This window comes from Perissodus microlepis, chromosome 14, assembly GCF_051167445.1.
Source record: "Perissodus microlepis isolate ML-2025 ecotype Zambia chromosome 14, ASM5116744v1, whole genome shotgun sequence".
Taxonomy (NCBI): domain Eukaryota; kingdom Metazoa; phylum Chordata; class Actinopteri; order Cichliformes; family Cichlidae; genus Perissodus; species Perissodus microlepis.
Genome location: NC_140474.1, coordinates 24,056,309 through 24,070,520, shown reverse-complemented (window position 1 = coordinate 24,070,520; position 14,212 = coordinate 24,056,309). Strand labels below are relative to the sequence as shown.

General features: G+C 41.0%; 3 protein-coding genes across 4 annotated transcripts; 2 read left to right on the top strand and 1 right to left on the bottom strand.

The window, feature by feature from the left end:
* Nucleotides 1–161: 161 nt before the first annotated feature.
* LOC146373991 (lebercilin-like protein) lies at nt 162–2,504 on the top strand. Its single transcript, XM_084949691.1, is given in 8 exon segments — nt 162–362; nt 548–790; nt 896–1,033; nt 1,366–1,435; nt 1,505–1,632; nt 1,743–1,854; nt 2,031–2,347; nt 2,349–2,504. Coding segments are annotated over 8 exon segments (1,365 nt in total).
* A 140-nt stretch (nt 2,505–2,644) lies between these two features.
* get1 (guided entry of tail-anchored proteins factor 1) lies at nt 2,645–6,669 on the bottom strand. The gene is made up of 5 exons (XM_084949707.1): nt 6,265–6,669; nt 5,646–5,811; nt 4,317–4,384; nt 4,021–4,135; nt 2,645–3,087 (listed from the first exon to the last, which is right to left on the bottom strand). The coding sequence occupies exons 1-5, from the start codon at nt 6,352–6,354 to the stop codon at nt 3,014–3,016; spliced, it is 513 nt and encodes a 170-aa protein (XP_084805833.1). The 5' UTR covers nt 6,355–6,669; the 3' UTR covers nt 2,645–3,013.
* Nucleotides 6,670–6,878: 209 nt separating this feature from the next.
* Nucleotides 6,879–10,335, top strand: LOC146373989 (uncharacterized). 2 transcript variants are annotated; one of them, XM_084949709.1, is made up of 6 exons: nt 6,879–7,091; nt 8,134–8,163; nt 9,187–9,216; nt 9,313–9,351; nt 9,445–9,561; nt 9,655–10,335. In XM_084949709.1, the coding sequence occupies exons 1-6, from the start codon at nt 7,077–7,079 to the stop codon at nt 9,715–9,717; spliced, it is 294 nt and encodes a 97-aa protein (XP_084805835.1). In that variant the 5' UTR covers nt 6,879–7,076; the 3' UTR covers nt 9,718–10,335. The 2 variants fall into 2 exon arrangements, with proteins under 2 accessions (XP_084805835.1, XP_084805834.1); XM_084949708.1 differs by lacking the exon at nt 6,879–7,091 and adding an exon at nt 7,136–7,268.
* The last annotated feature ends 3,877 nt before the right edge of the window (nt 10,336–14,212 follow it).

The window sequence follows — 14,212 nt, the reverse complement described above, 5'->3', positions numbered from 1 at the left end:
AGTATTTAAAGGGAGCAGGAAATGGATTGGGAGCCATTTTGAGAAGTTGCTGTCTGCATGTGCATGATGTTGGCAAGAGACAATAAAACAATTACTTTAATTAAGATAGAGTGAAGTCTGATGTTTCCCTCACTGTGTAACACCCTACTACAAACTGCTATATGGTTAGCTTGCCTCCAATCAGGTCCCTGGAGACTCCAAAGCCAAGCCTGAAGTGCATCAGGGAGCTTAAGAACAAGGTGTCGAGTCTGCAGCAGCAGCTGTGTGAGTCCAGGGCAGAGAACAAACTCCTGAAGAACGTGCAACATCGCCACATGGTGGCACTGCAGTACTTCCAAGACTCAGAGAACAGTATTGCACAGGTGGGTTTGTGGTTTCTCCCACTAGTCTCTCCTGCTTTTCAGATTCATGTTATCAATTAACTGTATGTGTACAAAATACTGCTATTTTTCCTAATCTTTCTCTTTGTAGTGCCTGTATACATCCCTCTCACAAATAACATCAGTGTTTCTGTTATTGTCATAATATTGGCCATATCTGTTCACAGATTGAAACCAAGCACAAAAACGAGGCCAGAGCTCTTCAGCATTTGCTCCGTGAGACCCGCACCTGCCGTGACAACTTAGCAAGGCAGCTGAGGAGCACAGAAGACAAACTGTTGCACACAAGGGAAGCTCTCCAGCACCTGCAGCTGCTCGTCCAGGATCACAACCTGCTGGAGCGGGAGGAGCTCACCCTGAGGCTGGCCAAAGCCTCTGCAGAGCTGGAGGAGAAGGACAAGAAGATACTGGTACGAAGGAGCAGAGAGTAGAATGGTGGTGGACGATATAGCATCCTAAAAAAATATTTTTACATTAAACATTTGCTTCTTTATTGTCTCTTCACTCTATTCTAGGACATGGAGAAGAATTTTGAGTTGTGCCAAGCTTCATTCAAGCAGCAAATAGTCACAGAGCAAAGAAAGATGAAAGAGGCGAGAAAAATATCCATCCACCTGCAACAGCAAGTATATCAGCTCACCAGAGAACTTGCGGTAAGCTGAAGGAGATGTGTGTGGTCATTATGAGGCACCTCCCCCCCCCGTTCGCCATATAAGTCTGGGAGAAGAAAAAGTGAAAAAGTCTTGATTAGCATTTTTTTTTTCCATAGAAAAATAGCCAATGATCAACTGTAGAAACACAAGGTCTTATGCTTGGGTGTTACTAGTTAAACTCACTTGTCATTTTTCTATATATATATGTATATGTGTGTGTGTGTGTGTGTGTGTGTGTGTGTGTGTGTGTGTGTGTGTATATACACACACACACACACAATTTAAAGGCGCTGACTGATGATCGGTGTGCGGTATGTTTTTTACTCATACAGTACAGAGAGCGGGAAATGGAAAAACGTAACATTTACTCCCACCGATTCCGGAACGGGTCGAGCAATAGAGGTAAAAAAAACAAAAAACAATCTGCCTTATCGCAGCTTGATTGGCTGTCTGAGTGGTTTTGATTTTTAGGCAGGGAAAACAAGATGGTTCAAACAGATGGATTAGTCCTGCTCCCCATTGGCCCTGCAAGTCTTTTGGAGAATGAATATTCAGAGCCTGTTCAGAGACTGGAGCAGCAGGAGAGCTCTGTGAACTGGGTATATGGTTCAGTTACTCAAAAACAGAACAACCTTCTCATATACCTGTCTTTTATCATTTTTAAATTATTTTATCAGCAAACAAATTTAAAATCTTTCTCTTGTTTCAGGGTCGTTACAGTCCAGCGCAGAAGTTTTCGGTTATAAAACGTCTAGAGAGAAAGGGTCCTGCTCATTTGTCTTTAAAAGAGAATCACCAAGACGATGCAAAGATATCTGCAAGTAAGTTACTCAATCCTAACAAAGTGACAATTCTCTAACAATATACAAATAAAGAAACCAAACACTGTAAAAGGGGGGAAAAAAGAACAGTTGAAATCGTAGTAACAGAGGCATAAGTTGTTTTGGCATTTTGTCAGGTTATTCAGTATTTTTCAAATTGAAATATTTGCTTTCAGATTGCAGTGACATCAGGAGTTCAGACAACAGTCCAGAGCTTCTAAATGAAGAAGATTGTATCAAAGAAAAGGAGGAACCAGAACCCACACGGGCGCTCAATGGACCTGAATCCATAGTAAAACATCGGTTTTCAGACATCTGTTCAGATGAGAGCCCAGAAAATGAAAATAACGGAGAAGCCCCACAGGTGCAGGAAGAGACGCGACAAACACAGCACGAAAGCACAATGGCCTTCACTTTAGAGAGGTGTCTGAATCGAGCAGCACCGAAGAGAAAAGAAAGCAGATTCCCCAGAATCAGAAGCAGCTACACCTTCAAAACAGACCACAGAAAACCTGCACTGTGGAAGACCAGCATACAGCACTGAGGACTTGAGCCCACAGGAAAGCGCTGAGGTGGAGATCCTCAGTAGAATTCCTGAGCTTCATCTACCAGATGAGAAAACTGATGGAAGTGGAGCACACAGCTCTTAGACTGAATAAAGTGCAATTGAAAGGAAAGTGCAGGCTAGCTCATCATATGATTATTATGCAGCTACCATAGAGAAACTCCTTTCTGCATCATAACACACACAGTATGACTTTCTGAAACTTATTAACAGCCTGTAAACTAATGTTTTTCTACTCCAGACTCTTTATTTCAATCTTTATTTCAATCTTTATTTCATTACAGTAACGTTTGCTTTGGTTGGCTCATTCCCAGGTAAAGGTAAAATAACAAAACATTTTTTTTTTTAATAAAAATTAATTTCCACATTTCCATACCACTGTTTCAAAGCAATATACACACAATCAAATAGCCACATAATTATAAAACAATGATAACACTTTTTATAGTAAACTACTGCTGCAATTCGAGATCACCAAAATGCACTGCATTATTTTAACGTTCTTTGCTAGGATCAGCTGACTGAAAACGACAAAACAAAAACTGCAGCATTCGTCATCAAAGGAAACTGTTGAGCAGAGGATTAGGAAACACTCTAGCTGACAGCATTCAGAGCCAGAGTAACTACTTTGTTGCAAACCACCAACCAGCATGTGATTCCTACTCCACCTGAAAAGGAAAAACAACAAAACAAACAGCTCATTGATGGAGCTTGACTCCAGGCGGAAAAGAACAGCACATATTGATACACTACATGCATCATATTGTATAAAATCTACATATTACAGAATACCTGCACTGAAGTGAAATGAATTAGGTTTTATTATCAGTAGATAATAAAATCATCATGATTTCTATTAAACTATAAGCTATGTGTAATTTTTTTGTTTGTTTTTTTTAATAAAGAAGCTGTTATGGATTTACTTGATTCACTTGATTAGGTATACCTATTCAACTGCTCCTCAACACAATTATCTATTCAGCTAATCACATGGCAGCAACTCCGTGAATTTAGGCATGAAGCTACGTGAAACATGACATGCTAAAGTTCAAAATGGGAACCAGAACGGGAATGAAAGCTGATTTAAGTGTCTCTGAATGTGGCATGGTTAGTGTCAGATGTGTTGGTCTGACTATTTCAGGGATTTTCCCACACAGCCATCTCTAGGGTTTACAGAGAATGAGAATGGTCTGAAAATAAGAAAAATATCATGATTGTTGAAGTCAGAAATCAAAGGAGTCTGAACAGACTGCTTTGAGCTGATAGGAAGGCAACAGCAAATTCAACAACATGTATCCAGTACTTCTGGATATTTTCTTCAGGTTCATTACTTCAGTTACCTCAGTATGAATCAAGCACACTATACCCATCTTTTAATGGCTGTTTCCAACAGAATAAAATGCCCTGTCACAAATCATCTCGAACTTTTTTTTTGTTGGTTTTTTTTGTTGTTTTTTTTAAACATGACAGTGAGTTCACGGTCACCAAATCTCAGCTCAATAGTGCAGCTTTGGAATGTGGTAGAACAGGAGAGTCACATCAAGGACGTGCAGCTTGTGTGCATTGAGTGTATACTATAGGCTATGCTATCTAACACAAACCTGCCACTCCTGTTGGGAAAGCCACGAGGCGCTCCACAGGAGCAATCCATCTACTTGGTACCACAGTCACTGGATCAGAGTAATACTTCCATATCAATGAAATCATCAGCGCAGCCTGACAAAAAAAACAAAAAAACAACCCAAAACAACAAAAACACAAAGACATATAGTGTCAATAACAGCAAATAAGCTGATTCAACTACCAAAAAACTATTATCTGGGAGGTTTTGGTAAGGGCTATAGGCTCACAACTAAATTAAAATACATTCATGCTTCTACTCGAAACCTCCACCTACCTGCAGTATGTAAAAAACAATGCTCACAACCCACTTCATTTTGGCTTGTTGAGCGGTTCTTGATTTGACTGCAATAGACAAGAAATATGCAACTGTTAGTCTCAACATATTAATTTTTCTTTATTTTGTATTGATACTGCCAGTTCCTTTAAATCAGACGGAACTGTCATTTTGTTTCACTTATTTGACCATCCCATGTCCAGGGAACTGAAACCAGGATAAATTCCTTTTTTTAACCAGTCACAGGGTAACAGGGAAAGTATTAGTCCATTCTTTATATGGTCTTTGTTAATACCAACATTACACAAAGTAAATCTTTGCTTAAATGTAAACAGACAGCAGTATTACTTTTTATTCAAGAATCAGGTGAAGACTAGTGTCAACACTTTGAGAATCACAAGACAGTGCGGTCAGAATAAAATCAAAATAATGATTTAAGTACATAGAGAAGAGCCTGGGTGTAATGCTGATTGTACAATAATTTAAAATTGACAATGTGCAGGTTTTGGAATAGGTCAGCAAAGAAACAGTCTTTAGCAGCCTTTGTATTGCTAAGTAAGTTATCACACAGAATAGACAGTGTTTCTTTACCAGATTGTCTGGGGTCAACCAACCAAAACAAGAGAGAATGAACAAGAGAGGTGAAGAGTAGAGGCCAGGCAGCTTGGAGTGGATGGGGACAGGTGTCAGGGGTGATTTGTGACAGAAGGATAGCAACAAGAGTGAAAGGGAAGGTTCATAAGATGGGAGTAAGATCTGCTATGATGTATTGTTTGGAGACGGTGGTGCTGACAAAAAGACAGGAGCTCAAGCTGGTGGTGGCAGAACTGAAGATGGGAGTGACCAAGATTGACAGGTCTGCAGTCTGGAGATATGGTTAGAGGCAAGCTAACATGGTTTAGACAAGGTTTTAGACATGTGCAGAGGAAGCTGAGTGGATATACTGGATGAAATGATGTTTAATATGGAGTTGCCAGGCAGGATGAAAAGTGGAAGACCACAGAGAAGATTGATGGAGTGAAGGAACACATGCAGAGGGTTGGTGTGACAGAAGTGGATGCTAATCCTGAGGCTATGGGGCCAAAAACAGTCACTTACCTCTAAAATCCCCCAAATATGTCTTCTGATTGATAATTTTTAACATGTAAATCTACATTAATAGACATTCACATCTGTGGAAGACATACATATTTTCTGCTGTGTTCCATAAAGAAAAAGCAATTAGTTTTAACTTTTTAGAGCTCATCACTCTGTTGCAGTTAACTTCATTTTGATGCTCCTGTCACACCATCTATCCTCTGAATGTCAGTAGGCACTTTTACATCTCACCATGTGTTTTCAGCTTGTCTGTTGTCTTGTTGATTTTGCGCTCCAGTCTGGCATATCTAGCAAACTCATCCATCATGCTAATGGAGGACTGCTCCTTCTTCATCTCTTGGATTTCAGCCCTCATCTCACTCTCCTGCTCAGCATCTTTCTGCACCATCTTTGAGAGCTTGAAGAAGGGGAAAAATACTATCACTGAGCAGCCTGGGCCTGATTGAAATGTTTATAATTACAGTAGTAGTCCCTATTAGGCAGTCTAATCAGTACATACGAATGTCAGTTTAACACTTTCCATGAGGCAACCTTTCGAGCTACAAACAATCTTTAGCCGTAAAGCTAAGCTGTAAACAGTTTCTTAACATTAAAGCAGGACATTTGGCGATAAAGGAGGAAAAGGAATCCCAGTTAAATGCAGCAACTACTGGATTCTCGGTGAAACCCCACCCTCTGGTTGTAGCTCAGCTATAACTGAGGAGGTACAGCAGCTATAAGTTAGCTTGACAGACGGCTAAGCTAGTCAACAACAATCCACCGTGTGTCCGACGAGGACACAGATAATAATACACCGGCATTCAAACAACTTTAACAACAACCATATATGCAAACAATAACTCCTACTCACGAAGGAAGATATGGTCGGCAGAAGGATTTTCATAAGATTGCAGAGAAAAACCGAGCCAAGCACCAGGAGCCATGCATAACCGGCCGCCATGTTTGTTTCCTTTCTCCTCCACTCAGCCTCCTCCTTGTTGCAGCTGTTGAGCGATTGGACTGCTCGGTGCACTGACTTTAATAATTATCCCATTAAAGACGGGACATGCTGTTAGTAATTACGACTCTCTTTAAACACTAAAATAATGTAACGTGCATATATATGGCGTCCTCTATAATAAAGGACTGGATAGGAAGAGGGGGGAAATGCAGGCGCTATTTATTTATTTTTCATATTCTTCTTTGTTTATGTAAACTATATCTCAAGCTCACCATTTGCCATGCATTATTCAAACCCTACACGTACACACACAACTAATACACCCTGCGAGCAGCCAGCCAAGCGGTTATGAAGTTACATACGGCCTGGATTGACTGATTGGCACACTGTCCTGCCCACACAGGTGAAGATGTTGTGTTTCAAAAATATGCTGCCTCATCCTCAAAGCCAATCACAGGAAGCAGTGGGCGGGGGCTCTCTCTTCCTGGTAGGTTGGTAGGATAAGGGATAAAATATACCGAGAGGGGGATCCAATCCGGTTTGAGCTAGTTCTGGTACTGCTCGGACGTTTATGTTAAGTTACAGACTGCAGCTGGTGGAGGTGTAGGCAGAGGTAGCTGGGCTGACAAAACAACAACAAGTCCTCCTTTTGTTTGTGTAACTGTTATAAGAAAGGCAGTGTTCCTTTTTTTTTAAATTCCTGCTGTGCAACCTAAGCAACAATGGGAAGGAAGAAAGTAAGTGGAAAGAAAATGTGTGCTTTACGTTTGGGTCGGCATGATGCAGAAATAGCGTTTTAAGAAACTGTAGCAGTTGTTTTGTGGTGTTAATACACGTATGCACGAGCAATGCAATGCAACACGCTACGGCGTGTCCATGTGCGTGCCGTGGAGTCCACCTTTGCCTGCGCTCAGGTCTGTCGTGTCTCACTCGGCTGATACAGGGAAGTGGCGCCTTTTTACTTAGCACTGCTTTTTTCGCTCTCTTCCCCCAGTCCAGTTTAAAGCTTCTGTTTTGTAAAACGTGTGCCCGGCTGAGTTTTAATAGTCACCAACTGTGCGCTGAAACAAAGGGGTGTAACCACCGTCGAGGCGCACAGGTTGGCATTTCGAGGAAATTTCTTTCGTAATTGCCTCCTTATTTATTTACTTTGCTCTGGGTTGCACGCGTGCCGTTTCAGGTACCAGCTGCACCTTCGGTCACGTGTCGCGTTTTTTAGTCGCATTTGCGGCCAAATTTGGCGGAGATTTTGACCTCAGGCGAGTGTGCGCGCACTGGAAGGCTGGTGCGCGTCACTCCTGAGGTGTGCAGTCCCTTCTCCCCCTCTCTCTGGTTAGGCTCGTTAATGGCAGTTGATGGATCCTCGACAGCACAGCGACACATCTGGCCGTTTTGATGTCAAGCGGAGCTCTGTTAGTAATGGAGGATGGTCTTATTTTTTCAGTTTAGTCACGCTAGTGATATAAACAGTGACAGCGGGCGGAGCGAGTCCACTCCTTATTTGTTGTGTCCACGGAGCTGCTGTTGCTCTGTGGGAAATAAACTGGCACCCGCCAGATCCTTTGAGTCAGCTCAAAAACGTGACCCTCCCCACGTACGGATTGCATAATTTCTTTGTGTCTTGAGGGGAAGGAGAGGTGCCCATCCCCCCCCCCCTCACCATCCCCACCTCACCATCCCCACCTCTTTGCGTTACACACCCACTTTAGCTCACTCATGAATGGTTGTTGGTTTTGGCTCATTATGTTTCTTCCCCCCTCACTCTCTTGTCTTTTTCAGGCTACCACTGATGCAGATGCAAGTGCAGAGGTTAGTATTTCCACTAATAAATTCAAAACTAATGCTGATACCCAGAATAAGATTGATGCTTCATAGCCAGCTCAGTGCATCCCAGTCTTAATCGGAGTTTTGAGACCGATCGTAAATTGGATGGGTTTTAAAGTGCAAGTTACATTGAGTTTGTGCAGCCCAAATTGTTCTTGTTTACCTGGTTTGTCTTAAATGAGTGCACAGGTGAAGAGTTTAGTGTTTCTGATGCCCTAAAACAGTAAACTATTTGTTCAATTTATTTCATTTAGGGGAAAGAGGAAGGACAAAAAAATACTATACAGAATAAAGCAAATTACACTCTGATAACGCTCCACCTATGCTGATTCAGTATACATATTGAATAGGAGCAGGAAGAAGTGCACACTTGTTTAATTCCACCCCTTCTCCTTAAGTTGGCAATTAATATTTATCCAGCTTCCTTACTGATTATAAACCTAAATAATAGCAATATAGATATTTCTAATGCTAAATTTGCAGCACGAATCAAAACAAACTCCCATAATGCAAAGTTTCATCTTTGCTCCCTTTAAAGGACAAATAATGAAGTGCATACAGAGTGCAATTATATCCACAGTGTGTCTTTGTCCCCTGTCCTGTAACCTCGAACCAGTCACAGCAGATGGCCCCGCCCCTCCTTTAGCCTTTCTGTCGAGGTTTCTTCCTGTTAAAAGGGAGTTTTTCATTCCCACTGTCATCAAGTGCTTGGAAATTGGGGATTGTCTGATTGTTGGGGTTTTTTCTATTATTGCAACATCTTTACTTTACAGTATAAAGCATCCTTAGGTGTCCTGTTGTGATTTGGTGGTATGTAAATAAAATGGCATGTCTGAAACACATGCTGGAAGTTACTACTTCCCTTTGTGGGCTGATTGTGTCATTGTAGCACCTCTCATTGAGTAACATGGGGTTTTTTTCCATCATAAATGCTTGGGGGGGGCTTCTCTTCCGGAGTGCTTAACTGAATTAATGTGGCCTTCTGTGTTTTTTTTGTTTTTTCTTCAGCCAAGGAGAAAGTCTCAGAGGTTGTCAGAGGTAAGTCTACAAAGCTCAGCAACGGCCTTGACAGATTAATCTGTGGATTTTCTCATTGCTGTGTTTGTAATTTTGGAACATCATTGTGTGTTACAGAAAGAGACGCAACCAAAACCCCAGCCAGAAAAGACAAAGGTAAAAGCCAAATCTTACCATTGCACACGACCGCTATAACCACATAAAATGCACAGCAGGTTCATGGTGCTTGGTTTGTTAATGACACCACAGGCACCCCCCAAGACCAAAAAGGTGAAAGAGGCAGCCAAGACAGAGGAGAAAAAAGAAGAACCTCAGGCAGAAAAGGAAGAGGTGCCAGCAGAAAATGGAGAGGCCAAAGCTGATGAGGTATTCTAAGTTTCCCTCTTTTGTGAGCGCCACGTGACATTTACACTGTCGCAAAACAGAACAAAATAAAAGTGTGTTTTCTCCGTTCTCCAGCAGGCCGCAGCAGCAGACGAAAAGGACGCAAAGGCTGAAGAGGAGGAGAAAGTAGCAGAGTAGTCGTGTTGCCACTGAACTAACTCGTCAATGCTCCCTGTACCTCCTTTGTTGTAAAATGCAGAGAATATTTTTATCTACTATTTTCTTAAGACAGCAGTGTTTTTAGGGATATGATTGCTTTTTTTAAGAATAGTACGGTTTCCATTCAGTTTCACGGCTTCTGTGAAGGGAAAGTTTATTGTGTCCTTGTGATCTTTTTGTCTTGTGTTTAATTTCTTTTTCTTTTTTAAAGCCTGTTTACCCGAGACATTTCAGAGGTACCATTTTGGAACTTTGTAACCAGTTTTGGAAAATGCATCAAAATTCTGTGCTGGATGGGTAATCGTTTGAAAGTTGTGTTCTATGCTAAGTAATGCCTTGCTCATTTTCATTATCATCACAGGAAGTCATTGGGTTAATTTTTATGTTATTGTGTATTTGAGACCAATATGATTGATCCATGTTTTCTGCTTTGCTTTAAACTAAATGCATTAGAGTTGTACTTCTGACTTTTTTCCTATTGTGAAATCTGTTTGGTTTGGGGATTTCTCTACTAATGTAGTTTCCTCCTTTAAACAAAACAAGTTTCCTTTTGTTATAAATGGTATAAAATACCAATTAAAGTGAGGACTGATTTAACTATGCATTTCTCAGCCATTGTGTACTGTATTTGGCCAGAGGGATTTATTTTAAATGATCTATTTCAGATGTTTCTATTGTAAACCACTTAAATTATAGATATTAGAAATTCCTCAAACTAAAATGCCTAAGTTACTAATTGTTGCTTTTTAATTTTTTAGATTTCTCAGTTAATTTCATAAGAGAATCACTGAAGATCACTTTATAAAGATGGTGACATTTACACTGATCAGGAATAACATTATGACCACAGGTGAAGTAAATAACAGTGATTAAATCTCCATCATAGCACCTGATGGTGGGTGGGTTATATTAGGGAGCAAATTAACATCTTGTCCTCAAACTCGATGTGTTGGGGGCAGGAAAAATGGACGAGCGCAAGGATTTGAGCGAGTCTGTCAAAGGGCCATATTGTGATGGCTAGATGACTGGGTCAGTCGATCTCCAAAACTTCAGCTCTTGTGGGGCATTACTGGTCTGCAGTGGTCCATGGTGAACCAGCAACAGGGTCATGGGTGGTCATGGTTAATTGATCTGCGTGGTGAATGAAGGCTGCCCCGTGTGGTCAGATCCAATAGATGAGTTGCTGTTGCTCACATTGCCAAAAAATATTAATGCTAATTTTGATGGAAAGGTTTCAGAATACACAGTCGGTTGCTGTTTGTTGCATATGGTGTTTAATAACCTCAGACTTTAAAGGCTGCCCATGCTGACCCCCGTCCACTGCCAAAAGTACCAACAATGGTAAATGGCCTGCATTTGTATAGCGCTTTTCTAGTCCTTAAGGACCCCAAAGCGCTTTACACTACATTCAGTCATTCACCCATTCACACACACATTCACACACTGGCGATAGCAAGCTACATTGTAATCACAGCTGCCCTGGGGCGCACTGACAGAAGCGAGGCTGCCGGACACTGGCGCCACCGGGCCCTCTGACCACCACCAGTAGGCAAACATGGGGTTAGTATCTTGCCCAAGGATATTTGGCATGCAGCCAGAAGGCAGCCTGGGATCGAACCACCGACCTTCTGATTAGTGGCTGCACCCCAATGGGCACAATGGGCGCTTGACCATCAGAACTGGAGCACAGAGCAATGGAATGGCGGTGGCTTGGAAACAGTATTCCCAGATAGCTATGGGCTCTTTCAACAGGATAATGAGCCATGCCACACAGCAGAATGATTTGAGAAGCATGAGTTTAAAGTGTTGACTTGACCTCCAAATTCCCCAAATCTCAATTCAATCGAGCATCTGTGTGATGTGCTGGACAACTGTCTGGTCTATGAAGGCCCCACCTAGCATCTTGCAGAACAAAAATGACCTATTGCTGACATTTTGGTGCCAAATACCATAGCACACCTTCAGGGGTCTAGTCGAGTCCATGCCTCAATGGGTCAGAGTTATTTTGGCATCGAAAGGGGACCAACACAACATTAGGCACATCGTGTTACGACTGATCAGTGTAAATATCTGACCATTGTGCTTGGGGTAGTTGGTACTGAGCTCCTGAGCCCCTACTGTACACACAGTTTGGCCCAAGATTTTCTATGTAATTATTGATTATGTACGTTTAAAATTGCATTTGCTCATCAGCTAAAAATAATTAAGATCTTGAACCTTGACAGTGGCACAGAACCACTTTAAAAAAAACCTTTTGCAATTCTCCACATAGAATAGAATAGAATGCCTTTATTGTCACTATACAGTTGTACAATGAGATACAGAGCATCTCCTACTCAGTGTAAACATACTGGGGGGGGGGGGTACAGTTCTGCAGCGCTATATACATATGGACAGTATTAACATAGGGAAAAAGATATATATATATATATATATATATATATATATATATATAAAATGTACAAATATACAAGCCGTTTTTTTTTTTTTTTTTAAAGTAATATGTAATAAATAGTGTTGTGTATATACAGTTGAGTTATTGCACATAGAATTGGTATTGCACAGTGGGGGTCCATAGAGGAAGTGGGAAGAAAAAAAACATTGGGGGGGGGGGGAGGCCTGTGTTATTGGTGCATGTATGAGTTCAGGGTGGCTATGGCTTTGGGGAGGAATAAATGGGGAGGAATAAATGTCCATCAGGGAGGGGGAGAGGGCAGCCAATGATCTTTTGTGCTGTCTTGACCACACTCTGAAGCCTCACTATATCCGCCTTGGTGCAGCCGCGTACCATACCGTGATGCAGTAGGTTAGCAGGCTCTCAATGGACGAGCGGTAGAAGGTCAGCAGCAGGTTGGAGTTCAGCTTGTACTTCCTGAGGACTCTCAGGAAGTGCAGCCGCTGTTGGGCCTTCTTGACGACCGCTGAGATGTTGTCTGTCCAGGAGATGTCAGCAGAGATGAGGACACCAAGGAACCGGAAGGTTTGGACCCTCTCCACACACTCCCCGTTGATGTAAAGGGGGGCCAAGTCAGTGCTGTGTCTCCTGAAGTCAACAATGAGCTCTTTGGTTTTCTTAGTGTTCAGTACATGATATACTTGGCATGCTGGGAAATAGACCAGTCCTTTTAAAGTGCTTTATTACTCTAACCTTTTGGATAGGTTAAAGAACCAGTTGTTATGTACCACTACTAGTAAAAGTTATAATTTTATTTTTAAGAAGAAAATCATGGTGAACAACATCTGTGGCCTGCTTCTCTCAGTCAGCAATGATTTTCTTTCTGTGACCCCTCCCTCAGCCACATAAGTCAGTCCTCAAACTATATATATATGACTATCAAAGAAAAGAGACCACAGAGAAGATTCGTTGGCTCATAACTTGTACTAAGTGTACATGTCAAAATATACAAACACACAGTCAAATAAACGGTCCTATTTTTATTCCTGCATACACACTTCCATACATACTTTAGAAAAACAAGAGCCAAAAATAATGGGCGCAAGTTTAGGAAAAGATTACCCACATGATCAGAGAGGGCAAATGCAGTAGTTCTGCTATATATGAAAAAGACTGGGCAGGTAGAGTTTTAAATGTAATAAACATTCTTTTTAAAGGAACCTCACCTGAAGCACTTAAGAGGATGCAGTGAAGGAGGGTTGGTGTAACAAAAGAAGATGCTAGTGATAGGGTGAGATGAAGATAAATGTGCTGCTATGGCGGCCCCTAAAGGAAGTGAATGAAGAAAAACTGACTGGTTTTTTTTTTGTTTGTTTGTTTGTTTATTTGTTTTTACATAAAACCCCAAAGAACACGTTCAACTTTAACACCAAAGGCAGATCTTTTATGTGAAACTATAACACATCTGACAATAATGTTGTCTATAATAGCCTTACCAAATCGTTCCAACAATATAGTGTATATGACAGATCTTTTGTTTACAGTCTAGGCTTTCAACCTTGTCATCACCCACTGCAGGTCATGCCCATCCAGAGTGGAACAGAAAGCACTGATGAGTAAGTGTAATTTTCAGCTCTCAGAATGACTCATGTAGAGAAATTTTAAAAGGTATAAGACACAATTAACCAGTATTGAAAATAAAATAAAAATGCGAAAAATGCCATGCATATTTTTTTCTTTTCTTTTAACTTTTTTTTTTTATATAGTTTTCTTTATGTATCTTTGGATATTTTTATTTGCTTTTTCAGCAACTGAAATGACCTTCCGGTATCTGTTGCTCAAGTCAAGAATGAGTTTTGATTCTCAGATTTGTAATACATAATTTTTCGTGTTTATTTAATCCTGACCGCAAGCCCAATATATCCTGTCTATAGGCCCAAGAGGGGAAAAACAAAACAAAACATGTATTTTGCACAAGGAACAATCAATAGAATATTATTATTGCTTGAAAGATTACATAACAATGCGGGAACCAGTTAATTTTAGTGTCGTAAATGTGCAATCAAATGGCAAATTCTT

What these genes read in the sequence shown, in the direction of transcription:
- LOC146373989 (XM_084949708.1), top strand. Translation starts at nt 7,203, where the DNA reads ATGCAATGCAACACGCTACGGCGTGTCCATGTGCGTGCCGTGGAGTCC. An exon ending in CCCAGCCAGAAAAGACAAAG is followed by an intron (nt 9,352 to 9,444) that starts GTAAAAGCCAAA and finishes ATGACACCACAG; the next exon opens with GCACCCCCCAAGACCAAAAA. An exon ending in GAGAGGCCAAAGCTGATGAG is followed by an intron (nt 9,562 to 9,654) that starts GTATTCTAAGTT and finishes TCCGTTCTCCAG; the next exon opens with CAGGCCGCAGCAGCAGACGA.
- get1 (XM_084949707.1), bottom strand. Translation starts at nt 6,354, where the DNA reads ATGGCGGCCGGTTATGCATGGCTCCTGGTGCTTGGCTCGGTTTTTCTC. An exon ending in AGACAAGCTGAAAACACATG is followed by an intron (nt 4,385 to 5,645) that starts GTGAGATGTAAA and finishes TGTCTATTGCAG; the next exon opens with TCAAATCAAGAACCGCTCAA. An exon ending in TTTCCCAACAGGAGTGGCAG is followed by an intron (nt 3,088 to 4,020) that starts GTTTGTGTTAGA and finishes TTTCCTTTTCAG; the next exon opens with GTGGAGTAGGAATCACATGC.